Source organism: Chrysemys picta, chromosome 5 (assembly GCF_011386835.1).
Source record: "Chrysemys picta bellii isolate R12L10 chromosome 5, ASM1138683v2, whole genome shotgun sequence".
NCBI lineage: Eukaryota > Metazoa > Chordata > Testudines > Emydidae > Chrysemys > Chrysemys picta.
In genome coordinates, this window is record NC_088795.1 from 144,735,102 (window position 1) to 144,761,268 (window position 26,167).

Here is a 26,167-nt window from a genome sequence, read left to right on the forward strand (position 1 = left end):
ACCAGAGCTATGGCCTGGAGACATGTATGGGGTGGGAGCCTGTCAGCAGGTCATCTTGTCCCTGCTAAAACCCAGCGGTGGAGGAAATTCATCCACATTCTAGGAGTACGGCTACGCTCCAGAGAAAAACCCACGGCACCGAGTCTCAGAGCCCAGCTCAGGTGACTTGGGCTGGCACTACAGGGCTTAAAACAGCAATGTAGACGTTCCTGCCTGGGCTGGAGGCTGGGATCCGAGCTGGGTTTCAGAGCCCAGGCTCCAGCCCGAGTGGGAAGTTTTGCACTGCTATTTTGAGTCTTGCGAGCCTGACTCCTTGGACCTGGGCTCTGTGATGCGGCCTTGCAGGTTTCTCTTTGCGGTGTTGAGGTCCCCTGGGGGGCTTGTGAACGATGTTTCCCCAGAGCGAGAGCCCCTCCCAGGCTGGGATTTTGAACTGCCAGAATCTCCCATCCCCTCTGCCCCATCCTGACAAGCCCAGCCCCTACCCATCACCACCGAGTCTGGGCACCTCCCATGGCAGATTGACAGCAGTCGGGAAGGCCTTGGGGTCTGTGGAATCTCAGGCTCCTCCCTCTGGGGGGAGGGGTTTGGGGTGAGTTGGTTTATTTCCGTGTTTTGGCTTTGGGATAGGGCTGCTCCTTCCCTGATGACTGGAGGCTTGGGGAGCGCTGGGGTTTGGCGTGAGGGGGCACATCGAGAGCTCCGCTCCCTGGGAGGTATAGGCTGGTGGAGTCCTGCACTGGGGCGTGGCTGGGTCCTGGTGGGGGGTGGTACGGCATAGGCCGTCGCTGAGCGCTGCTGTGCTCTCCCTATGCAGACTCGGACGACGAGCTCTGCTATTACTACGACAACGATGAGGAGTATGACGAGGAGGAGGAGGAGAAGTGGGTTGATTCCAACAAGGAATACGATGCAAAGACTGACGAGGACTCAGTCCCTGGCACCTTCTGTGGCTTCAGGAAATCCTTCCTGTGCAAGGACACCTCACCAGCTCCCCTGCCCCAGAGCTCGCTGGACTATCAACTGCTGGACTTGAAACTGCCCCAGAGGCAGCGGGTGACCGCAGAGGTGAGCAGAGCCCCGGGGTCGTCCTCTTTCCCTTCTGTTCCCCTGGGCTGGCCGGCCTCTCCCCCAGTGGGTCCGTGTAACAGGGCGTAGCAGGGCCCCTTTTGCTCCTGCCCCTGCTCTGCTCCAAAACCCACTCCGAGACCTTCTGGCTCAGCAATCACCGGTGCTGTTTATTTACAGCGTGAAACCCCCCACCTTTTCACCATATACAGCTTAGGGGGTTTCAGTCTGCAGGACTTCCCAGCCTTTGCAGCCAGGAGAGAAGAGCTTCCACTCTCTGGCTTTCCCCCTTTTTGTCTGCCCCATTGGCGTCCTTCCTCTGAGGCTTTTATGCAGCCCCAGGCTAATCAACCTGGCAGTTGTTTCCCCTTCGCCAATCAGGTGCAGGTTTCTCTAGCCAGCTCCAATTTACCTCCCTTAGTGGGAGCTGGAGTGACAGAGGGCTGGCCCAGCACCCTGTCACAGTCCCCTGGAAGCCCCGCTGTGGCCAGGGCAGGATGGGGCCCTCCATGCATTTCCTAAGGGATTTGTCCACTGTGGTCCCTCCTGCATCTCTGCCAAGGAGGACCTGCTGGTGGTGTCCTGGCTGCAGAGCAGAGTGGAAGAACTTGGGGGAAGGGGTGGAGGATTGTCAGTGCAACCTTTGACCAGCCCAAGGGGCCGCTGCTGGGCATGGATGTTGTACTGCTCCTCTAGGAGCAGAGCGAGCTGCCCTCGGACTTTGCCTGGGTGCAGACCGGGATCCCCGTCCCGGATCAGCCCAGGGCTCCACGGAGCCTGTCTCCAGCTGCTATAGAGCAAGGTGCAAAAGCCCCTGCAGTAGCGGTGATGAGAGAACCTGCCCCGGGGAAAGCTTCCAAGCTGTTAAGGCCAGAAGGGAGCATTGGCCCATCCAGCCCAGAGAACCACCCAGGGATTTCAGGCGTTTGACACCGAGTGCACCACGTCCCTGCAGAAACAAGTCCCCCGGGATGCTAGCCATTCGTCCTGCCCTTGTGTGCTCGCGCCTTGGGCTCTCCGAAGTCTCCTCCCCAGGGAGGAGGTACTCGTCGTCCCCTCAGAACTCTTCCGTGGATAAGCTAAATAGACTGAGGTGCTTCAGCCTCTCCCGGAGGTCAGCTCTCAGAGCATCCTTGTAGCTCTTTTCTGATCCCTTTCCAGTTTGTCGCCCTCCCTTTGAGAATGTAGACTCCAGCCATGGGGCTGCTGTCCCAGCGAAGGTCGCGCTGATGCTGCAGACAGAGGTGTTACCACCCCTCTGCCTGCCCATCTACGGGCCGCGCTCCCCTATTAGATCCAGCATGGCACTACCGGGAGCACCTGCTCAGCTGCCGGTCTACCATGGCTCCTTGCTCTGGACCTTGGTTCTGCTCTCCCTGCAGTCTGATTTCCTGTGGGGGAAGGGGTCCTTCTCACAGCTGCCACCCCACGCTGATCATCACCTGTGAGCTCCTGGGGAGTAGGGACTCTCAGTTCCAGTGGGGAAGGGCTGGCTGGGGTGGGGCTGTGCCCAGCTTGCGTGGTTCTCTCCCCAGGAAGCGGAGAAGAACGCCAAGGAGCTGGTAGCTGAGGAGGAGCGAGTTAAAAGGAAAGCAGAGAAGAAAAGACTTAAGAAGAAGGTGAGTGCCCAGGGCTGCGTTCTCCACTCCTGCTGCCGTCCCAGCCGCCTGGCATGCCTGCTTCCTCCTCTGCATTCTCCGCCTGGCCGGTGACCCCAGGGGCTGGGGGGTGCATCTCACCCACAGCCTGATGGATCCACTGGAGGGCAAACGTCTGGTTTCTCTGCTGCCCGGTTGCCCTGTGTTTTGAGCTCTCCAGCTCCCTCTCAGCCTGTGGGAAGGGGCCATGTCGAGCTCAGTCTCCTCCTTGTACTCCTGGAGGAGATTAGCGTAAAGCAGTCCCACAGGAGAGGGGTGGTGTGGCGGGTCGATTGAATGGGGTCTGGGGCTGTCACTGAGCCTGGGATAAGTAGCCAGAGCTGGGAGTCTCGCTCGGATCCTGCGCCAATCGCACGCATTGGAGGGACTCCGGTCAGTGTGGAACAGGGTGTGCTGGCCAGGCTGTACCGGTGCGCTCCCTTCCCTGGAGTCCTCTCACGCCCAGGCCCTAGCTCCAGGCTGCCCTGCATCCGGGCTCTGCAGGAGAGCCTGTCTCAGTTGTGTTCCCCTTGCCGAGGAGCCCGGCTGGCTGCCCTGCTCCCCACAGAACCTGCCCTTGGGGGGGCCCCCGGAGGATGAGTTTACTCTGCTCTACCTAATGTGTCGGCGGCGATTCGGAAGCTGGTGCAGCCTGCCCCGGGAGGGAGCGGGGCCAGAGCCCCTGGCTGGGGAAAGCACCAGCTCTCTGGAGCTCACTCGTTTCTCTGTGGCTTCCAGAGGCAGAAAGACCGGAAGAGGCAAGAAAAACTAGAACAAGAATTGAAGCCCAAGCCCGAGATGAAGTCGGTAAGTGGCTGGGGTGCCTTGCTCTCCGGGCAGTCTGCCCTGCCATCCCCGGGCTTGGGGCCACGTTTCTGAGGCACAGTGCTCTTGGTTCCCGTGTGTTCGAGAGGAGGAGGGGCTGTAACCCGTGAGCGCTGGACTGGGCTCTCCCCTCCCAGGGAGTCTGGCGGGTGGGTGTGGCAGAGCCCTGTCCTGCTGGGGAAGCTGCCAGTGGAGCTCTGATCTCACAGGCCGGTGCTCTCCTTGCAGAATGAACCTTGTCTGAATGGTGACGCGGAGGAGGAAGGCGCCATGACATCGTTGCGGAAGGGGCCCCTGGACTCCAGCCCCTCCTGGAGAGATCCCGGCAAGGCCCCAGCTCCTAGGAGAGGGGAGGGAGCCAGGGCCCAGGTCAGGAGTGCAGACATGAGCACCGAGGAGGAGACGGAGGTGAGGTTTGGGTGTGCTGGGCTGTGGCCCTGTCCTGCTTCGTGCAGGGCCCGGCGCTCACCCGGCCTGCCTAGCTGGAATGGGCGGGCTGTGAAAGTTGGGGTCAGCTGGCTCGGTGATGGCTGGGGGCCAGGGACCAAGGCACCCGCTGCCTCTGGGGCCAGGTGTCTGCTGGTCATGCACCCCACAGGGCGTGACGTGGCATGCTGCTGGATTGATGTCCCTGCCCACCCAGCCTGACGCCTGTGTCCCCCTCCCCCAGGATGAGCTGGACTTGAGCAGCACCTTTGTCTCCAAAGCTCAGCGTAAGGTGGGTGTGAAGCCGCTGGCGCCCAGGAAGGAGAAGGCGCCCAGAGCTGAGCACAAGGACCCGGAGAGGAAGCCCCAGCAGGAAGTGAGTGTTGGGTTCCCTCTGAACGGGCAGGATGAACTTGCCTCCCCTGGCATATCTCAGCCATGGGGGGGAGGAGGGAGCTCCCTGGCTAAGAGACTGGAATAACAGAGACTTGGTGGGATAACTCACATGACTGGAGTACTGTCATGGATGGATATAAACTGTTCAGGAAGGACAGGCAGGGCAGAAAAGGTGGGGGAGTTGCGTTGTATGTAAGAGAGGAGTATGACTGCTCAGAGCTCCGGTATGAAACTGCAGAAAAACCTGAGAGTCTCTGGATAAAGTTTAGAAGTGTGAGCAACAAGGGTGATGTCGTGGTCGGAGTCTGCTATAGACCACCAGACCAGGGGAATGAGGTGGACGAGGCTTTCTTCTGGCAACTAGCAGAAGTTGCTAGATCGCAGGCCCCGGTTCTCATGGGAGACTTTAATCACCCTGATATTTGCTGGGAGAGCAATACAGCGGTGCACAGATAATCCAGGAAGTTTTTGGAAAGTGTAGGGGACGATCTCCTGGTGCAAGTGCTGGAGGAACCAACTAGGGGCAGAGCTTTTCTTGACCTGCTGCTCACAAATAGGGAAGAATTAGTAGGGGAAGCAAAAGTGGATGGGAACCTGGGAGGCAGTGACCATGAGATGGTCGAGTTCAGGATCCCGACACAAGGAAGGAAAGGAGAGCAGCAGAATACAGACCCTGGACTTCAGAAAAGCAGACTTTGACTCCCTCAGGGAACATATGGGCAGGATCCCCTGGGAGAATAACATGAAGGGCAAAGGGGTCCAGGAGAGCTGGCTGTATTTTAAAGAATCCTTATTGCGGTTGCAGGAACAAACCATCCCGATGTGTAGAAAGAATAGTAAATATGGCAGGCAACCAGCTTGGCTAAACAGTGGAAATCCTTGCTGACCTTAGACGCAAAAAAGAAGCTTACAAGAAGTGGAAGATTGGACAAATGACCAGGGAGGAGTATAAAAATATTGCTCAGGCATGCAGGAGTGAAATCAGGAAGGCCAAATCACACTTGGAGTTGCAGCTAGCAAGAGATGTTAAGAGTAACAAGAAGGGTTTGTTCAGGTATGTTAGCAACAAGAAGGTGGTCAAGGAAAGTGTGGGCCCCTTACTGAATGAGGGAGACAACCTAGTGACCAAGGATGTGGAAAAAGCTAATGTACTCAATGCTTTTTTTGTCTTCACGAACAAGGTCAGCTCCCAGACTGCTGCACTGGGCAGCACAATATGGGGAAAAGGTGACCAGCCCTCTGTGGAGAAAGAAGTGGTTTGGGACTATTTAGAAAAACTGGACGTGCACAAGTCCATGGGGCCGGATGTGCTGCATCCGAGGGTGCTAAAGGAGTTGGCAGATGAGATTGCAGAGCCATTGGCCATTATTTTTGAAAACTCATGGCGATTGGGGGAGGTCCCAGATGACGGGAAAAAGGCTAATGTAGTGCCCATCTTTAAAAAAGGGAAGAAGGAGGATCCGGGGAACTACAGGCCAGTCAGCCTCACCTCAGTCCCTGGAAAAATCATGGAGCAGGTCCTCAAGGAATCAATTATGAAACACTTAGAGGAGAGGAAAGTGATCAGGAACAGTCAGCATGGATTCACCAAGGAGAAGTCGTGCCTGACTAACCTAATTGCCTTTTATGATGAGATAACTGGCTCTGTGGATGAGGGGAAAGCAGTGGATGTGTTATTCCTTGACTTTAGCAAAGCTTTTGATATGGTCTCCCACAGTATTCTTGCCGGTTTTATTTAATATCTTTATTAATGATCTGGAGGATGGTATGGACTGCACTCTCAGCAAATTTGCAGATGACACTAAACTAGGAGGCGTGGTAGATACGCTAGAGGGTAGGGATCGGATACAGAGGGACCTAGACAAATTAGAGGATTGGGCCAAAAAAAATCTGATGAGGTTCAACAAGGACAAGTGCAGAGTCCTGTACTTAGGACGGAAGAATCCCATGCACTGCTACAGACTAGGGACCGAATGGCTAGGTAGCAGTTCTGCAGAAAAGGACCTAGCGGTCACAGTGGACGAGAAGCTGGATATGAGTCAACAGTGTCCTCTTGTTGCCAAGAAGGCTAATGGCATTTTGGGCTGTATAAGTAGGGGCATTGCCAGCAGATCGAGGAACGTGATCGTTCCCCTTTATTCGATATTGGTGAGGCCTCATCTGGAATACTATGTCCAGTTTGGGGCCCCACACTACAAGAAGGATGTGGAAAAATTGGAAAGAGTCCAGCGGAGGGCAACAAAAATGATTAGGGGGCTGGAGCACATGACTTATGAGGAGAGGTTGAGGGAACTGGGATTGTTTAGTCTGCAGAAGAGAAGAATGAGGGGGGATTTGATAGCAGCCTTCAACTACCTGAAGGGGGGTTCCAAAGAGGATGGAGCTCGGCTGTTCTCAGTGGTGGCAGATGACAGAACAAGAAGCAATAGTCTCAAGTTGCAGTGGGGGAGGTCCAGGTTGGATATTAGGAAACACTATTTCACTAGGAGGGTGGTGAAGCACTGGAATGCGTTACCTAGGGAGGTGGTGGAGTCTCCTTCCTTGGAGGTTTTTAAGGCCCGGCTTGACAAAGCCCTGGCTGGGATGATTTAGATGGGGATTGGTCCTGCTTTGAGCAGGGGGTTGGACTAGATACCTCCTGAGGTCCCTTCCAACCCTGATATTCTATGATCCTAAGAGGAGGAGCAAGAAAAGCAGGGCAAGCGTAGGCGGAGCCGGTCAGCCCCCTGCTAGTCACCTGCCCTTAGCGTGAGGGAGCAGAGGCAGGGCAGGCTCTGCCCAGTGACCCAGCTGGGAGCCCTGCAAGGGAGCCAGCGGGGAAAAGAGGCAAGTGATCCACGGTGTGGACCCTGGCCTAGGACATCTGTGCCCTGAGAGAGCCCTGGGTGGCGGGGCCGGTGTCAGGGTCAAGGCCAGGCTGGAGTGTGCCGGGGCTGCTGCTGGGAGCAGCCGACCCATGCAGCGAGCGGCTCGAGAGACATGGGCCCAGGATGGGGCGTTAGGCTGCAGAGTGAATGGGGGAAGGTGTGGGGCAGCCCCATGGCAAGCTGCTATGCAAGCAAGCCACAGCTCCCTGCAGACCCAAGGCTCAGGGGAGTGTGGCTAAAGCGAACGGTGCAGTGTCGCTCCAAGCCAGGCCTGCAGCCTGAGCTAGTGAACAGGCCAGAGGCCCTGCCTGGACTGGAAGCTGCTCAGTTGCTTGTGCTGTTGGCCCAAGGAGAAGGTGGGTCCCCACGCTGGCCAGCGCACTCAGGCGCCCCGTCCTGCAGGCTGCTGGGCTTGGCTCCCCGTGGAGTTGGAGCGGCTGGGGAGCAGAGCCCCCCTGGGGAGAGGAGGGGCCCATTCTCCTTGGCGGTGCTGTGGCGGCTGAGGGACATGGGTCTGTCTGCGTGTCTCTCTGGAAGGTGCCAGTCCCCATGGCATGTAATCGTCCAGGTGCCTAGTTCCGGCGCATGGCGCTCCCCTCAGTGCAGGGGGCCCGGGACTGACTGACAGAACTATCGAATGTGCTAATCCCTGGCAGGCAATCAGAGTGGAGGGATTTGCTTCCCGCCCTGGGGCTGCGCTATCACAGAGGGCGCGCCCGGCCGGTGGGCGTGTGGGGAATTGGTTGGCAGCGCTGTGCCAGAGCAGCCCGGGCACCATAGTGATGGGCTCAGTGCCCAGGTGCCAGCCAAGAATCCCAGCACGGGAGCTTTGGACGCGGGCTGGGCCATCGTGTGGATTGTGTCCCGGTGATCTCACAGGGTGGCTAAACTGTGCCTTTGAGGACGGGCTGGGCTAGGTGGGGGTGACTGAATCCCCACCCCCGGGACTCCCAGCACAGGACTGATGTCTTTGCATGTCGTCTGGGCATGGGGCAGAGATGTGCTGGAAAGTGACAGCTGAATGACTTCTAAAGGCACCTTGTTGCCACAGCCCAGCGCTTCCCCAGAGCTGTTCTGCCTGGGGGGCCCTGGCCGCAGTGGGGCACCACCTTGCCCACACAGACACCCGCGAGCTCTGGCGCAGAGACTGTAGCTGGGAGGCAGAACCGGGCTGGGCTGGCTGGTCCCTGCTGGCTGCCTGGGGTGGGAGGCTGGACTTGCCGGCCATTCAAGTGACTGGCGTGGGGACCTGCAGGTTTTCAGAGCTCGAGGCCCTGTGTGAGTCACAGGCCCAGAGGTGGGGGAAGGGCTTGGTGGGTTGTCCCCAGCCTTGGCCAGTCCACCCCCAGGGGGCAGGGCATGGGGCACAAAGCCTTCAACTTGGGCAGAAAATATCCCCTTCTGGCCGAGGGGAAAGGCCAGGGTGTGAGCGTGCTGCCCACAGCTGCCATGGCGGTGGGCGCAAGTCTGGCCAGCTCCACACTGCCCTTCAGAGCCCTGTCCGTTTCCCCTGCTGCCCGGTCATGGCGAGATGCGCGGCCTGTGTGGGCAGGGGGTGTGTCTTCCTGTGGTGGGGGCTTAGGAGGCTTCAGGTTTTCCCCTGCAAGCCAGAGGCTCTGCACCGTGGGGGGCCCCACGGCGGTGGGGCTGGGTGGCGGCCGTTGCAGTACCCCAGCCTTGCGTGTCCCCCTGAGTTGTGTCCATCCCTGGTAGCAGTTCTTTGCTGTGTGTCCTGACCCCGGGCAGCTCTCTGGCCATGGGCTGGAGACATTGAGAATGTCCTGGAGGTGCCTGGTACCGCCTGGGTTCGCTGGGCAGAGACAGGTCTCCTAAGGGCCCCCACCTCCTCCCACTGATGCACCCCAAGCTGGTCAGCACGGCTCGGCCTGTGAGAGCTCCCTGGGGCAGGCGGGTGGGGACCCCCTCAGTGCGACTGACTGACTGGTCAGAGTGGTTCCGTGAATGCTGGTGCCGGTGGGGGCGAGGGCCAGCAGGGGGGCGTTGCTGTAACCCAAGCCTCCTCGCTGCAGTCTGAACTGGTGCTCTGGCCCCGGCAGCCCCAGCCCTCACCATGTCACTTGGCTCCCTGTGCAGGTGCCGAGGCCTGGGCAGGATGTGAGCGGAGTGGATCCCAGCACAGTGCTAGCAGGTCAGTGTCCCCCGCCCCTCACAGGCCCGGTCTTCCCACACCAGGCAGAACGGGTCTGGGGCTGTGGGGCCAGAAAAGTGTCCCCGCCTTCCCTGTGCCAACCTGGCTTCGCCCTGCCCTCCCCCTCACTCCTGGTCTCGCTGTGTGTATTGACCCCTCACTCCCGCCCCGCAGCCCCCTGCCAGCCCTGTCCTGGGCTCCCCCCAGCTCTGCCGGTGCCCCTCACTCCCGCCCCACAGCCCCTATTAGCCCAGCCCTGGGCTCCCCCCAGCTCTGCCGGTGCCCCTCACTCCTGCCCCACAGCCCCTGCTAGCCCAGCCCTGAGCAGGCCCAGGCCTTCCTAGGGCCCTGACCTCAGGGATGCATTAACCCTTTGCTTCCCAGCCTTGTTTCCCCCTCTCTGCCCCTGAGCAAACGGCCCATTCCCCGCTGCATCCCGCTTGTCTCGTGGGGAGTGTGATCTCCGTGTAGGTGCCAGGCAGGCCCGGGCACTGGAGCCAGCTCCACCCTGGAGGCCTGGCTGAGCTGCACAGGGGGCAGCAACGCAGCGCCTGTCTTGGTGACCCTGTTTCCTTCCCACAGGCTATGGGTACGAGGCGGCGGCGCGGGGCTGCTTCCAGGAGGCCGTGCTCTTCTTCACTGAGGCTGTCAAACTCAACCCTCGGGAGCACAGGTAGGAGCGTGAGGGGTGCTCTCTGGGGCAGGGGGCAGAGTGTTTCTCGGGGCAGGGGCATGTTTCTCTCGGGGGAGCTGGGGGGAGTGTGTTTATTTCTCTCAGGGGGGTGCTCTTTGGGGCAGGGCTGGGGGGAGTGTGTATTTCTCTCGGGGGTGCTCTTTGGGGGCAGGGCTGGGGGGAGTGTGTTTATTTCTCTCGGGGGGTGCTCTTTGGGGGCAGGGCTGGGGAGAGTGTGTTTATTTCTCTCAGGGGGGTGCTCTTTGGGGCAGGGCTGGGGGGAGTGTGTTTATTTCTCTCAGGGGTGCTCTTTGGGGCAGGGCTGGGGGGAGTGTGTTTATTTCTCTCAGGGGGGTGCTCTTTGGGGCAGGGCTGGGGGGAGTGTGTTTATTTCTCTCAGGGGGGTGCTCTTTGGGGGCAGGGCTGGGGGGAGTGTGTTTATTTCTCTCGGGGGTGTTCTTTGGGGGCAGGGCTGGGGGGAGTGTGTTTATTTCTCTCGGGGGTGCTCTTTGGGGCAGGGCTGGGGGGAGTGTGTTTATTTCTCTCGGGGGTGCTCTTTGGGGCAGGGCTGGGGGGAGTGTGTTTATTTCTCTCGGGGGTGCTCTTTGGGGGCAGGGCTGGGGGGAGTGTGTTTATTTCTCTCAGGGGGGTGCTCTTTGGGGGCAGGGCTGGGGGGAGTGTGTTTATTTCTCTCGGGGGTGCTCTTTGGGGGCAGGGCTGGGGGGAGTGTGTTTATTTCTCTCAGGGGGGTGCTCTTTGGGGCAGGGCGGGGGGGGAGTGTTTCTCTCATTGGAAGGGGTGGGGGGCTCTCCAGGCCAGAGGTGCAGCTAGCAGCCTGTGCAGCTCCCTCCCAGCCCTGGCTCTGTATCCCCAGCCCGACTCCCTCTAGGCCTGCACGGTCTGCTGGAGCCTCACCCCACGCAGGCCCAGCGCTGCCGGGTGCTTTGGGGCTGGGGCAGGGGCAGGGTTTGGCGCAGGCTCCGTGACAGGCCCAGCACTGCCGGGTGCTTTGGGGCTGGGGCAGGGGCAGGGTTTGGCGCAGGCTCCGTGACTGGCTCAGCGCTGCCGGGTGCTTTGGGGCTGGGGCAGGGGCAGGGTTTGGTGCAGGCTCCGTGACCAGCCCAGCACTGCCGGGTGCTTTGGGGCTGGGGCAGGGGCAGAGTTGGGGCAGACTCCGTGACAGGCCCAGCGCTGCCGGGCGCTTTGGGGCTGGGGCAGGGGCAGAGTTGGGGCAGACTCCGTGACAGGCCCAGCGCTGCCGGGCGCTTTGGGGCTGGGGCAGGGGCAGAGTTGGGGCAGACTCCGTGACAGGCCCAGCGCTGCCGGGCGCTTTGAGGCTGGGGCAGGGGCAGAGTTGGGGCAGACTCCGTGACTGGCTCAGCACTGCCGGGCGCTTTGACGCTGGGGCAGGGGCAGGCAGCCGGCCTTGGCGCAGGCTCGCTGACCGCGCTCTCCCTGCAGGCTCTTTGGGAACCGCTCGTACTGCTATGAGAGGATGCAGCAGTACGACAAGGCCCTGAGTGACGCCCACGTGGCCTTGAGCCTCCTGCCCGGCTGGCCCAAAGGCTTTTTCCGCAAGGGCAAGGCCCTCATGGGGCTGCAGGTACCTGGGCGTGGGGGGTGGGAGCCAGGGCTTGAATCCCAGCCTGGCCCTGCTGCTCGGGGAGATGGGGGGCCCATGGGAGTGGGCACCAGGTCTAGGTGGGGGAGGTGCCTGGTCCCTGGGGCACAGGCGGGATGGGGAGGTGCCAGGCTCAGGGGAAGGGGGCAGGTGCCTGGCCCTGTGGGGCAGGGGGGAGTGGGGAGGCGCTGGGCCCGGTGGGGGGTGGTAGTGAGTGACTCTACCTGGCTCTCCCCAGCGCTATGCCGAGGCCGAAAGCACCTTCCTGGAGCTGCTGCGGCTGGACAGGTCCCATGCCGACGCAGCTGCCCAGCTGGAAATGTGCCAGGTGCAGCTCATCCTGGTGAGTGTCCCTGCTGTTGACACGGGGTGCAGGGGAGACGGGCCCTCCAGCCATGGGCACAGCATGGCCTGAGCGAGTGTGGGGTGGGCTGGCTGGCTTGGACCCTGCGCGGGACAGAGCGCGTGGGGCAGGAATGATCTCTGCCTGCCAGGCATACTGGGATATCACTGGGGGCCCGGCGTCCTCTCGGGAGAATCACCCCTCACAGGCTGGGGGCTCTGGCTGGGACAGGCGACGCTGTAGCCCCCCTCCGAGCCCCTGGTGTCCAATCTGCCCCCAAGGCAAGGGGCTCCGTGCTCTGACCCCTGGCGAGAGCACAGGCCAGCCAGGAGCCCGGCTGCAGGGGGAGATCCCCGAGGGGGTCTGGCAATGCTGGGAAACTCTGCCAGGGGCCTCTCCCTGCGAGGACGCTTGCACCACCCCGGGTTGATTTGATGTACAGGTGCCCAGATACCAGGGTGATGGTCAGCAGAATCAGAGCCCTAGTTCACTAGCTGGGGAAAGGTGAGTGAGGCTGGGCCGCTGACCTGCTCCCTTCCCGTCAGGAGAACGGCTTTAGCGGCGAGAGGAGCCTGCCCATGGAGCCGTCGCTGGGAGCCACGGAGTCTCAGCTGGCGGGGTCTGGTAAGGGCCCAGGGCATGGGGATCATTGGGTGTGGAGCTCTGCTTCCCTGCAGAGACCTGGCTTGGGCCCAGTCTTCCTCGGGGAACCAGTAACTGTTGGGAGCGGGAAGGCTGCAGGCTGGGACTGAGGGGCACTGGCAGAGCTGTGCGGGGGGGATGGGGAACCGAGGTCTGGGATAGCAGGGGGCTGCAGATTGGGCTTGAGGGGCAGCTCGGGGTTGATCTGCCAGTCCCCCAGCCCTCAGTTTGTCCCCTCTGCAGTGTCCCCGCTGTGGGGGCCGAGTCGTCTGTGCATCTCGTGAGCAGCCTCCCGCTTGTCCCTGCCTCTGACCGAACAGCGCTGTGCCGCTGGAGCGGGGGTGTGCTCAGCCTGCCTGTCCCCCCAGGTGAGCCGGCCAGGAGCTGGTCCCCGGGCAGCAGTGGCTGCGCCGAGGGGGACGAGGATGGGGAGAGCGGGTTTGTGACCATCACTAACTCGCGGAGCCGAGGGAAAGGCCCAGCCCAGCAGGGGCTCCAGGCCAGCGGCAGGGAGACCCCAGCTAGCACCAGACACCCCGTAGCCACTGTGCATCAGGCCAGGTAATGGGGCGCCTGGGAGATGGGCTGGGGGGGGAAACAGGCTAGTGTCCCGGGTGCATCTCTGGCTATGCTTGAGGAGGAATCTGGGACCTGGGCAGAAAGCCTGCTAGGCCTGGGGGTGGGGCAGGCGCTGGGCCCTGGGCAAAGAGCCAGGTGGGCCTGGGGGTGTGGGGATGGGTGGGCTCTGGGGCAGGGAGGGGGCAGATGCTGGATCCAGGGCAGGGGGGGTTCTGGGGCTGGGGGGGCAGAGGTGCGAGCCTGAGGGTGTAGTGGGGGAGCAGATGTTGGGCCTGGAGGCGGGGAGGGGCAGGCGCTGGGCCTGGGGGTGCAGCGAGGGGGGGGCGATACTCTGGTTGGCTCGCTGGGTGACCCCGTGCTGTGTGCCTTTGGCAGGGAGTGGTACGCTGTGTGGGTTGGGAACGTCACCCCCAGGATCACCCAGAAGTTGCTGCGCAGCTGTTTTGAGGGGTGAGTGATTCTCCTCCCATCCCCCTAGCTCTCTGGGGCAGGGCATGGTGGGGCTGGGTTGGAGCCTGGGCCCTGCGGCACAAACCCTGCCCTGCCCTGTTGCTTTGTGTCTCCTGCCAGCCTGTCCCTCCCCTGCCGGGGCTCTCTTGACCCCTGGCCGCCCCTATGCTGGTGCCCCTCCCGGCCCTTCGCCCCAGTCCCACTGGTGCCCCCCCCAGGTTGCCTTGGCTAGCAAGCGCCACATGCCTGGAGTTGCCACAGGGCCAGCCTGGGGGCTGCCCAATCCAAGGAGCGCTGCCTTCTGGGCCATAGCCTCTCCCGTCTGGCTCTGGCTGCACCTCCCTGCAGCGTGGGGCCGGGAGCCGTGCCTGCCTTGGGCCGCATCAGCCTGCCCTCTCTGGAGTAGCCTGGGCGACCCAGGGCCCCCTCGCTGGCTCTGTCTCCCTGCTGCTGGCACAAGAGCGCCGTGTTGGCTGCCCCGAGCCTAGGGCTGAGTACGCTCTCTGCCCAGCAGGTTTGGGCCCATCCACTCGGTGCGGATGCTCCCGGAGAAGTACTGCGCCTTCATCAACTACACCAAGAAGGAGGCGGCGGAGGCGGCCTACGCAGCCCTGCAGGTCAGGAGAGGGTCTGGGGGCACTGGCCCATGTGGCTTGGCAGAGGCTGCTCTGAGCCGGCAGGCCCCTGATGCCAGCCATCAATGCAGCCTGGTGGGCAGCAGGCAGGACCAGTCATGGCAGGCGCTCAGCTCTCCTAGGGCCAGGCCTGCTGTGCCCAGGAGCCCACTCATCCTGCCTCTCTCTGGCTGGGGGGCCGGACCCGAAGGCTCATCTGGGGCTCTCACCCGTGGAGACAGAGCCCCGCGTGGGTTCTGTCGTTCCCCCGCTCGCTGCCCACTCCTGCCCCGGGCACGCACTCTGCATGGAGACTTGCCCCAGTCAGCTCTGGGTGAGCTGAACCCTCCCTCAGTGCCCCGCGGCCGGGCCAGGCCGTCCACACAGGGCCTGTGCCAGCGACACCAGTTTGGTGACACCAGCCTGGGCTCGTCTGCTCTCCCTGCGGCCTCTCCCCCAGGCCCCTCTGCTCCGCAGCCGGGGCCGCCTTGTTCTCCCAGAACCCTGCCTCGTTGGCGTGTCTTCTGCTGTGCCGTGGTGCCCTCCCTGCACTGCTCCTTGGCAGCGCTGCGAGCCCCCCGCCCCACAGGGTGGCCTGTGCTGACCGGCCCCTTTCTCCCCAGGGGGCTGAAGTGGAAGGAACCAAGTTTGTGCTGCAGCTGAAGCACCCTGACCATGCAACCCCGGCCCCGGGTCGGGCTGGCCCTGGCAACGCCCCGCGGCCCGTGGGGAGGTAGGTGCTGCCCTGGGGAGTGGGAGTGCTGGGGCCTGCAGCGGGGCAGGAGTGGGCAGGGGCCCCCCTGGCTGGCTGCTGAGATGTGGAGCTGAGGAGCCGAAGGAGGCTGTCCCAAGGGCTGAGGAGTTGGGCCCCTGCTGGTGCCCCACGGAGGGGGCTGCCCGGCACCCCTCCAGGTGCCCTGGCTCTGCTCGGCTCTGGCTCGGAGGAACCACCCCGCCCCTCTAGTGCCAGCTTGGATTATTTCCCCAGTGAGGTTCTCGGGACGCTCCTTTGGAGCCGTGGCCTGGTGCTGCCTTGGCATGATGCCAGCCCGGGGTCTGCCGGTGGGGGGGCTGGAGCTCTGGGCTGTTTGGGGGATGGGCTGATGAGGCGTGGGCAGGCTCTAGACCCTGTCTGTGTGCCCGCAGGGAGCCGGTGCGAGTGCCCCCCACCCTGGAGTGCCATTTCTGGCGGAACGCCGGCTGCAGCTACGGGGCCGACTGCCGTTTCCGCCACCTGCCCCAGAGCAAGGGGCTGGACAAGAAGCTGGCTCAGCACTAGGGCCCTGCCCTGGCCCCGTCGTCGTTGCAGGGGCCTGGAGGCCGGATGTCCCCAGGCTGACAGCTGGCTCCTGCCTGGCCACGCTGCCTCGAGAGCACACGAGTGACTGGATGGCCACAGTGCTGGGCCTTCCCGAGGCCCCTCCAGCTGCTGCCTGTTGCCAGCCAGTGGGCGTCACCCCCCCGGGTAGGGCTGGACTCGCTGCTGTGTGGCTCGGGACCCTGGCTGGCTGTGCTGCGGGTTCCCCTTCCCTAGGAAGGAGCCATGTGTGCTGAGTGGGGCGGCCTCCCAGGGGCTGCCTCGGGGTTGGTTGGCCTGGAGGGAATGGCCGGGAGGGCTGGAATTGCCCAGTGGGGGGGCACTGTGCCCCACACCTATGGGGGCACTGGAGCTGGCTGCAGCCCCCTTTGCCTTATTATGGAGTGAGGCCTATGGGTACTACGACTCCCAGCATGCCCTGGAGCCATGCTGTTGGGATGAAGGGCAGTGTGGCATGCTGGGAGTTGTAGTCTCCACCCCCCAGGCTGCTCTTCCATGGCTATTTCATACCAAAAATTGTCCCGGAGCAGGTTCCTCCCTCAGCCACGCTCTCTGCTTCCTGCCTTCTGATTGGCTGAGCCCCGGGTCTGTTACATTGACTCTGCCCTGCTAGGGCCTGTCTGCGCTGCGATGATTTGCGCCCTCTGGGGCACCGGGCACTGGCCCGTCGGCAGACAGGACACTGGGCTAGATGGACCATTGGCCTGACCCATTCTGGTCGCTCTCCTGTAGCTCTTTGCGGGGGCTGGCTGGGTGGGGAGCGTGGCCCAGGGGCAGGGTCGGGCTGCGGCCCCTGTCCATTAGAGACACCCCCGGTTCCACTTACTCGGGCTTTTAACATTGTCCCTTTGTTCCTGGACCATCCCTCTGCCTTCGGGGCTAACCTGGGTCACCCCATGCAGAGCCCCACCAGCCTGGGCCAGCCCCTTGCTCCCCTGCCACGCCCGGCTGGTCCCGGATCCCCATTCGCTGATGTGCAGCGACGCCCTTGGGGCTCTCTGCCCCGGCGCCGGCTCCGTTCTTCGGCTCCGGCCCAGTCTGGCTGCCCTCTACCTCACCTGTCTCCCACAGCCCTGAGTGCAAAGCCAGCTGGGTACCAGAGAGCTGCCTTGCCCTGCTGATCAGAGACCGGCTGGCTGCTGGGGGCAGGTGCCGGGCTGGGGGGGGCTGAGGGGCCAGGATCTGCCTGCGGGAGATGATGCGAATTGACCTCTGATGGCCCTGAGAGCGCCCGGTGGGTGGGCCTTGCTCCCGGGCTATGGGGAGGGGAGCTGTTGTCCTGGTGGAGCTCCGCAGGCTCTCCCCCCGGCCAGCCCCGGGTTTGCAGTGGCTGCGCCTGGGGTGACCAGACGTCCCGATTTTAGGGGACTTGTCCCGCGTCCCAACTTTACATTGGTCGGGACGCACTTTGTCCTGATATCGGGGGACCGTCTGGTGGAGGACGTAAGCCGGCACTGCCGGCGCCGCTCACCTCTTCTTCCTGGGCCCTGTGGCAGCGCAGCTGATCTCCCAGCGCCTGCCTGCCCGCCGGCTGCAGCCCCACTCCCCAGGCACGCACAGAGACGGCGAGGAGGTCTCCACTGTGTGCTGCAGGGGCGGGGGGGGCTTGTAGGCTCCGGCAGCGACCCCCCCGCCCCTGTCCCCGACCTGACCCGACCCGAGCGACCTTAGGAGCCAAAGGGACAGGACCGGCCTGCTGGATGCTCCCTGGGAGCCGCTCCAGATAAGGCTAGCCCTGCCTGGGACTCACCTGGCCCCCTGGCAGGTCCCTCTGGCGGGAGGGAGGGGGGGCTCTGCGTGCTGCCCCCCTCCCTCCCCAAGGGGGGAGGTGGAGACGGAGCGGAGGCAAGCTGGTGGGGGGCGGGGAGTGGAGCTGCCGGTGGGTTCTCAGTTTTTCCTGTGCTCCGGCAGTTTTTTTTTTTTTTTTTACTCCGTCCCCCCCGCGTCCCGATATTTGACCTCTGTCATCTGGTCACCCTAGCTGTGGCGCCCAGTGGGAATTTGTTCAGGGATTTGTACCTACCTGGGGATTTACAGATTGTTCCTAATAAAACTCATGGAAGAACCCACCCTCTCCCTTCCGCCTTCCCACCATGGCCCCCAGCCCCCTCCTGCAGCCGCGTGTGTGGAGGAGCCCAGGTACTGTGTGGGCTGTGCCAGCAGGTGGTGCTGTTCTCCATGGCACGCGCGGCAGAGCCACACCTGGTCCTGGGGGAGCCCGGCCTGGCTCTGGCTGTCTGCGGCTCCTGGCAGGGTGCAGCCAGCACAGGGGACTGGGATGCCCCCCGGCCACGGCAAAATGAAAAGGGACAAAAGTAATAACATGGGATAGGCTGGAACGGCCTCTGGGGTGTCGCCCCCGAGCTCCCAGGAGCCTCCCTGAACACGTTCTCCCAAATGCGGTGGAGTCTGGGCACGCTCCACTTCGCCAGTCCTGACCCCAGAGCTCCAGTGTGGGGGTAGGGCCGTTTAACCCTTCTGGTGCTGTGTCTGCAGGCGCTGCCCACGTGGGCATGTGTGTTTGCAACCCTGTCCGTGTCTGGAGGATGAGTGGGGCAAGGAACCCAAGAGTCCGACTCCTGGTGGCTCAGTCCCATGGCTCCCCCGCTGCCCCACGCCATTGCGAGCTCCACAGCCAGGGCCCCATGACCTGGGAGCCTTCTCCCATGGCGTGTACCTGCGCACTGATGGGCATGGCCCTTGGCGTTGTGTAGGGCCCCCAAGCAGCGCTCCTGTCTCCCTGCTCTGCGTAGGAGATGGAACAGCTGCAGCATTGTTGGAGCTGTGCTGGGTGACGGGTTGGTGCTAGATGGATCTGCACCACTGGCCTGGATCAGCCGGGCTGCATCTGAGAGGAGCGGGCATCAACCGGGGTACAGGCATTTCCAGCCACTGCTGCTGCCCGGGGGCAGGACCCACGGGGAGGGGGCAAGGGCAGCGGCGGCTGTGCGGGGTGGGTGGAGACAAGGCTAAGGCTACACTCGAGTCTGCCAGAAGCCTGGAGACCTCAGGAAGTTGTGCCCCTCCCCAGGGTCGGCTGTGGGGCTGAGGCACTGACAGCCAGTGGTAGAGGGTGCCAAGGCTTAGAGAGGGGAAACTGCTTCTCCCCGGCTGGGAGGAGCCTCTGGAACTCATGGCCACAGGCAGTGATGAGGTGAAGTACTGAGCAGTGGTATGAATGTGAGGCAGCCGTGAATTCCACGAAGAAGCGAGAGTGACTGTGACCTGGTTGGCCCCAGGGCCCAGCCCTGCCCCTTCCCCTCTGAACTAGGATGCTGGGGAATGAGGTTGAGTCCAGCCTGGGCTGTGAGCTGGCTCCAGCTGACTCGTGCATGGCCTGGGGACGGCGCGTGCCCGTGGAGTACTGTGGAGCGGCTTGTTCTGCAGCCTTCTCCCCATGATGGTACCTCTGCGATGGGATCCAGTCGCCGCAGTCATCCTTGTGACAAGCTAAGCCGGCTGCGCTCCTGCTGCCAGGTGTTTTCTCCAGCTCGAGTCACTTGGGTGGCCCTTTTCTGCACCCTCTGGTGGTTCAACTTCCTTTTGAAATGCGGATACCAGAGCCGTATGCAGGATTCTGGTGTCTGTCTCCCCAGTGCCGTACCAGAGAGAGAATCACCCCTCTGCAAATCCGTCCACGGATCCCTCTTGGGAGCTGCTTGTCTGCAGTGACGCCAGGATCTTTCTCTGTTGCTGCTTTCTTGGGTGGTGTGGTCTGCCTGCCTTGCTCCTAGATGTGTAACGCTGGCTGTATGAAAATGTTCTGGTTGAATGGGCCCGGCTTACCAAGCCGTCCAGACCACACTGTCCTCGTTATTCCCCGCTCCCCCAATCTGTGTCCCCGCGATCAAATCTGCCTGCGATTTACTTCGACATCATTGGTGAAGGTGTTGGAGTCTGGGGCCTGCTACCGACCCTTGTGTTGCTGGACTGGCTACACCCCTGCTCGGCAAGGAGTCCCCAGGGACACATGCTCTTGGAGACATCAGCCAGTTCTTAAACCATTTAACGTGTGCTCTGTTCAAAGGGGACAGAGCTGATTTTTTCAGTCACAATACTAGGCAGTACTAAGACAAATGCCTTACAGAAGTCTAAAGATACTGCATTTAGGTGGTCACCTTTATCAGCCAAATCTATTAGCTCATCAAAAAATGAAATCCGGTTTGTTTGACGAGCCCTATTTGACTGGTCTCCGTGCTACGCCTCGCCTTCCTTGGGTCGCTTTTCCATTGTTTTGCCTGGGATTGATGTCAGGCTAACCAGCCTATAGGTACCCAGCTCTTCCTGCGGCTTTACAAACACAACCGGAAATAGTTACTGAACGCAGCTGCCTTGTCTGCCTCCTTACAACACTTCCAGCATTTCCAGCGAGTAGTGGGCCTGGCCCAGCGCTAGGATTTCGTTTGCTCCTAACATACTTTAAAGCTTCTTTATGTGCTTAGCCCTGATTCTTAGCCAGAGATTTTTCCTTGGTGTTTTTAGCTTCTGTGATCAATTATCTGCAGTTCATCTTTAGCCATCATAATGAGGTCCAGCGTTTCCCCTTGTTGGGTGTAATGCTTTTTGTGGTAAAAAATTATCTAGAATCATCGTTACCATTTTGAAAATTAACTGCTGGCTGCATGAGATCTCCGGCCTGTCTCCCCCAGATTGAAATCCCCCAGAGCACCACAACTTGTCTTTCCACACACTATGAGACCGTGTCCAAGGAGTAACTCCCCCCCCCCCCCCGCTTGCGGGGTCACATCTGTCTGGGGCCCCGGGCCCCTCCCTTTCCTGAAGCCCCAGCCCAGCGGGAAGGCCTGGCTGGCTAGTGCTCGCTGCTGAGCTCGGAGCCATGTGAACCCAGCTGAGAGCAGGGCGTGGGGCTGGGAGAAGCAGCAAAGGGTGGGACCTGCTTGTGCCAGGACCAGGGGCAGCTGCCGATGTGCTGCAGCATCGAGGACAGGGCCAGCCCTGCCCTGGCCGGGGAGAGGTGGGGCTAGACCCATGGGGACCAAGCGAGGCCGTGATCCTGCCCCAGGCATAGAGCAGTTAACCAAGGCGAACTAACGTGGGTCCACCCCCCCTCCCTCCCCGGTGAGCACAAGGCTCAGCGCCCTCCCCCTCCCATGCCAGCTGGGATTGCTTGTTGCCGTGACAACGTTATGGATGCAAGAATCGTTGCAGGCAGCATCTGTCCCTGTGTCTGTCTGTCTCCCCCGCGTATCTCTCACTCTCCACCCTGCGTGTGTGCACCTGCCTGTCTCCTGGCCCCAGCGCCATGGGTCGTACCCCTGACCCCATGTGTTCTTCCCTCCCTCCTTCCCTTCACACGCCCAGGGCAGCCCCGGTGCTGGGCACCGTAGGGGATCCCTGCTGACTCGGTGCCAAACGTGTAGCTGGAATGGACCCCGCAGGTCCCATCTTGTCTGCTCCCTACCCCAATACAGACCTTTCGGGCAGCCCGGGTAGGAGCGTTCCAGTTACCACGGGGACGTGGCCAGTTTGTGGTTTGGAGTGTTCCCAGCAATGGGGCCCTGTGGGGGGAGGTGGGTTTCCTACCCAGTCTCTCGGATGGGAGAGGGAGCTGTAGGCCAGAGCAGCTGGGCAGGTATCCCAGGGGCAAGGAAGAGGCTTAGGGTTGGGAGATGCTTCAGCCGGCCCTGCATGGGTCACCCGGCCAGGGCTGGCGAGTCCAGAACAGAGGGCTGGCCTGGGGGGTGCTGATCCTTTGGCCATGGCAGGAGGGAGACGGCCACGCATGGAGAGCAAGGACAGACCCGAGGGCGGACCCCTCTCCGGGGTGGGGCAGGACCAGGCTGCAAAGGGGAGAACACCTGCCAGCCCAGCCAAAGTCTGTGTTCAGACCCTCACCCGCAGACTTTGCATATCCCACCGTGAGGGTGACGGGGCCTTTGCACTCCGAGATCTACAGAGGAAAGAGCAGGGGTTCTCCCAAGCCATTATCTACCTTGGTGGAATCTAGTCTCACCAATCTCCAGCGCTCAAAAATCATGAATCAGACCTGAGATTAGCTTAAAAACCATGGGACGTGGACCATACTGAATGTGGGTTTGTTCTTTGCCTTCTGGCTTTGGAGCCTTTAGGCTGCACTCAAGTCACTTTGTCAAGCCTTTGTCCCAACAGGAGGCTTAGAAACCAACAACTTCATGAAATCACCTGAATCCAGGAGCTGGGTCTTGAAGCGAAAAAACAAATATAATAATAAAGTCACAAGAGCTGGCAGCTCTGGTAATCTGAGGAGACCAGACTTGTATCTACTGTCTGGGCTTAGCTTTTGCCTTGCTTAGTGGTCTGTAAGCAAATGCGACTGGCTGCCCTTTCTGCCTTGTCCTTCGGAAGCTGCAGCTACCGACAGTGCAGATGGCTGAGTTCGATCAGTGTGTTTCAAAGGCTGATCGGTGGTTTAAGCTGCTCAGATGCTGGTGCCCATCTGGCTGCCCAGCGCCGGACAATGCCATTTCCCAGCCGGGTTTGGAACTGATGTCGTCAGTTTGCCTGTGTCTGGGGGGACTTTGTGCAGTGGGCACGTCAGCTGCTGCTTTCATAGACCGTAAGGCCAGTCCGGCCTCCTGCATGGCACAGCCCAGAGGCCCTTGTGCTGCAGGGTTTGCCTAACCTCGGTTCTGGTGTGTCGGGCTTTGGGACAGACGGCCGGTCTCCACCTAGAGCCTGCACAGGATGGCGAATGCCGGCGTCTCTGGCGGGTTGTTCCAGGGGTTGCGTCCCCTCGCTGTTAAAAATCTGCAGCTTATTTCAGGTTTAAATTTCTCCTGCTTCAGCTGCCAGCTCTGCTCGGGTCAGGTCCCTCAGCTACCACAAAGCGCCTCCCCATGCAGGTACTTACAGGCCTTCATCAAGCCAGCGCCACCTGCTCTTGGATAAAGCTGTAGCCTGTCGCTAGAAGGCAGGCTTGCCAGACCCCCAGTCAGCCTTGTGTCTCTTCGGGGAACCCTTTCCAATTGGTCAGTGCCCTTGTTGAAGGGTGACCAGTGGACACGGGATCTGGTACCAGACTCGCTAATGCTGCATGCTGAGGTCGTACCTGCCTTCTCTTCTCAGTATTTTCCTGCTCACACATCTGCAGAGTGTGTTTTCCCCTTAGCTCCAGCATCACACCGAGGGTTCACGTTCCGTTAGTCTCCAAGAGTCGTGCTTTCCACGATACAGCCTCCATCTGATAAGTGTGACCTGCAGCTTTTATTCCTAGGTGTGTGACCTCACCGATGGTGGTTTGGAAACGTGTCCAGATGAGCCCACCTTCCCCAGGTGCCCAGGTCAGTCTGGGTATCTTTCCCCATTGTCGTTTACCACTCCACTAACTTTAGTGTCCTCTGCAAATGTTATCTGTGGTGCTTTGATCTTTTCTTCCAGCTCATTGAGAGAGAGGATAGATCACATCGGGCTGAGCACTAGAAACACTCCTTTGGACAATGATTCCCCATTAACAATTTACCTTTGGGAGATCAGTGAAGTAGCCAGTTTTTAATCCATTTAATATGGGCTCCATTGACGTTGTGTAGTACTAATTGTATCTGCGTGTCATGCAGGGCCAAGTCCTTTCAGACACTAGGTATGTTAAGTCAGTACAAAGAACAGGAGTACTTGTGGCACCTTAGAGATGAACAAATTTATTTGAACATAAGCTTTCGTGGGCTACAGCCCACTTCTTCGGATGCATAGAATGGACCATATAGTAAGGAGAGAGAGATACCTACAGAACATGAAAAGGTGGAAGTTGCCCAACCAACTCAGGCTAATTAATTAAGATGAGCTGTTGTCAGCAGGAGAAAAAAAACGTCTGTAGTGATAATCAAGATGGCCCATTTCAGACAGTTGACAGAAGGTGTGAGGATACTTAACACGGGGAAATAGATTAAATGTGTGTAATGGCTCAGCCATTCCCAGTCTCTATTCAAGCCTAAATTGATGGTGTCTAGTTTGCAGATTAATTTGAGTTCAGCAGTTTCTCATTGGAGTCTGTTTTTGAAGCTTGTCTGTTGCCAAATTACCACCTTTAAATCTGTTACTGAGTGACCAGGGAGATTGAAGTGTTCTCCTACTGGCTTTTGAATGTTACAATTCTTGATGTCAGATTTGTGTCCATTTATTCTTTTGTGTAGAGACTGTCCGGTTTGGCCAATGTACATGGCAGAGGGGCATTGATGGCACATATCACATTGATAGATGTGCAGGTGACCGAGCCCCTGGTGGCATGGCTGATGTGATTAGGTCCTATGATGGTGTCCCTTGAATAGATGTGTGGACAGAGTTGGCATCGGGCTTTGCTAGATTTCACAGGGGAGGTCTGATTTCACGGTCCATGATGTGTTGTTCACGGCTGTGAATTTGGTAGGGACCTACTTGTCCCGTCCCCCCGAAGTAAGAGAACTCAGCCAGGATGTGAGACTCAGTTCTTCACTAGCATTGGAGCAGGGAGTGGGACCTGGCTCTCCCAGGTGAGTGCCCGAAGCCTGGGCTCGAGAGCCGTTCCCTCGTGCTCCTGGCCCAGTGCCGACTGAAGTATTTTATACAGTGGCACAGATCCAGCAAGGGTGATGGAGAACCCTGCCCCCCATACTCTCTAGCCCAGTGGCTGGGGCACTCACTTGGCAGACCCCTGTGCTGCTGTGAATCAGGCAGAAGGGGACTTGACCCTGCTCTTCCACCCCCGGCATGAGGCTCTAACCACAGGCTGTTGGCAATCAGGTCCCCGTGGTGGTTGAGAACAGGCTGGTCTGGCTCCAAGATCAGGTTCACAGGCATGGGCGGTGTGTGAACCACCGGCGAGGGAAGGCTAGCTCCTAGCCCTGCCCCTTCTGTCCCCCCACCAGAGCTCTCATCGGCCACCAGCCTAGTCCCACCCCAAGCTAGACCTCCAGCCCCAAAGGAGCACCAGGACTGGGAGGGCAAGCGTGGCGTGGCCTCCCCCTCTCCCCCAGAGCGTTGGGAAGGCGCACAGCCCCACCCGGAGCACTGGGGACTGCCGGACTGGAGCGGCAGGGAGCGGTGGTAAGCTGCGGGGGGGCTGCGCCTGGCTGTTGGGGGAGGCACAGTCTCCCCCAGGCTCAGTGACCCACTGCCCAGGCTCACAGGGGTGGTTCCTGAGCAGAGGGAGGCCCAGACATGGGCCCCCAACTCCCTTGCAGGGCTCTGCCCTTGACTGTCATCAGCATTTCCTCTTGGCTGGTTCAGGCAGCTCCCTGCTCAGCGGTTTGTGAGCTCCCGGTCTGCTCTAGAGGGAGCCTGCACCTCGCCGGGGGCTCAGGCGCAGCGTTTGTCTCCTTTGCGGCTCTCGCCCCATGGGCCTGGGCCTTTCATTGGAGTGGTGACCACCTGGCAGCATCTCCCGTGTGGCTGGGCTGGGGACTCCGAGCCCCGCGCTGCCTTTCGCTGGCTCTGCCAAGGGCTTGGCCATGCAGGCAGCCTACAGCAGGTTCCTGCAACAGCTCTGGTGCCTTGTGCGTTTGGCATCCCACCAAGTGTCTTTTCTGAAGGGGGGCAGAGGCCCCCACATTCTTTCCCCTCAGTTTCGGGTCTGGCTCACGCACCAACAGACTCACGCTTGGCCTGGGTTGTGAAAGAAAATGTCTTTCAGAAGTGAATATTCTCTGACATCACAGAGTAGGGTGACCAGACGTCTCGCTTTTATAGGGACAGTCCCGATTTTGGGGTCTTTTTCTTCTATAGGCTCCTATTACCCCCCACCACATCATGATTTTTCACACTTGCTGTCTGGTCACCCTATCACAGAGTCCTGGGCCAGAGCATAACATGCACCTCATGGTGCTGGGCGTGCCCCGGGAGAGGCGGCCTCATCCCTCCCGTCCCCATGGGCGATAACATCCTGGACTTGACCATTGTTCTGTGAGCTCTCCGAGCAGGACCTCCTCTGTAGGGCCACCCCCTGCCCCTCTGCCCACAGCTCCTTTCCCGTGGCTGTACCTGTCCCATGAGGCCCCTGCTTCACAGCTGACACCTGCCTGCCCCCCCCCAGTCCGAGAGGCAGGCAGGGGCCGGGAGCTGAGTTTGTGGTTCCAGTGAAACTCCTTGATTCCTTCAGAGACCCTAGAATGACCCATCTCCTGTAACGGCAACACCTGGCCAGTCTGCCCCTGGCTCTGGGAGCCAGGAACCCCCCCCCCCCCCCCAAACACACCGCACTACCACGAGCCATGCCAGGAGCTCTGACCCTAACCCCCAAGTGTCTCCACCTCGCTTCCCTGGAAGAGGCTGGCTGGGGGGCCCCCTCTGGGCAGCCCTTACTCAGCTTTTCACTACTCCGGCTCTAGACCGGAGCCGGTTCTCGGGCAGCCCAGTGTGTGCACGTCCCCAGGGGCTCGGCCTGCCGGAGCGGCTGGTCAGCCTCAGGAGAGTTCCCGTGGCAGCCAGGGCAAAGCTTAAGGGAAGAGACGCTCTGAAGGGGGAGCTGGAATGCCTGAGTGATGGGACAGGAGGGCTGAACCCGGCCTGCATGTGAAATGGAGCAGGGGGCCGGGGCGCCCCAGGAGGTCCCAGCATGCAGGGCCCGTGGCGTGCTAGGAGCCATGGGGCTA

General features: G+C 60.8%; 1 protein-coding gene across 6 annotated transcripts in view; it reads left to right on the forward strand.

Moving 5' to 3' along the window:
• The window catches only part of TTC31 (tetratricopeptide repeat domain 31), a 30,175-nt gene extending 4,416 nt beyond the window's left edge, over positions 1-25,759 (forward strand). For 5 of the 6 annotated variants that reach the window (XM_065598503.1, XM_008174443.4, XM_008174445.4 and 2 more), the window contains 15 exons: positions 818-1,068; positions 2,604-2,687; positions 3,444-3,512; positions 3,759-3,938; positions 4,201-4,332; positions 9,314-9,368; positions 9,951-10,041; positions 11,503-11,644; positions 11,901-12,005; positions 12,551-12,629; positions 13,016-13,208; positions 13,602-13,676; positions 14,191-14,293; positions 14,914-15,023; positions 15,437-25,759. In XM_065598503.1, coding sequence (XP_065454575.1) covers positions 818-1,068; positions 2,604-2,687; positions 3,444-3,512; positions 3,759-3,938; positions 4,201-4,332; positions 9,314-9,368; positions 9,951-10,041; positions 11,503-11,644; positions 11,901-12,005; positions 12,551-12,629; positions 13,016-13,208; positions 13,602-13,676; positions 14,191-14,293; positions 14,914-15,023; positions 15,437-15,569 — 1,802 coding nt within the window. In that variant the 3' untranslated portion in view covers positions 15,570-25,759. The remainder of the gene's footprint in view (positions 1-817; positions 1,069-2,603; positions 2,688-3,443; positions 3,513-3,758; positions 3,939-4,200; positions 4,333-9,313; positions 9,369-9,950; positions 10,042-11,502; positions 11,645-11,900; positions 12,006-12,550; positions 12,630-13,015; positions 13,209-13,601; positions 13,677-14,190; positions 14,294-14,913; positions 15,024-15,436) is intronic. The other variant, XM_042844885.2, reaches the window with a different exon arrangement.
• Positions 25,760-26,167: the final 408 nt, after the last annotated feature.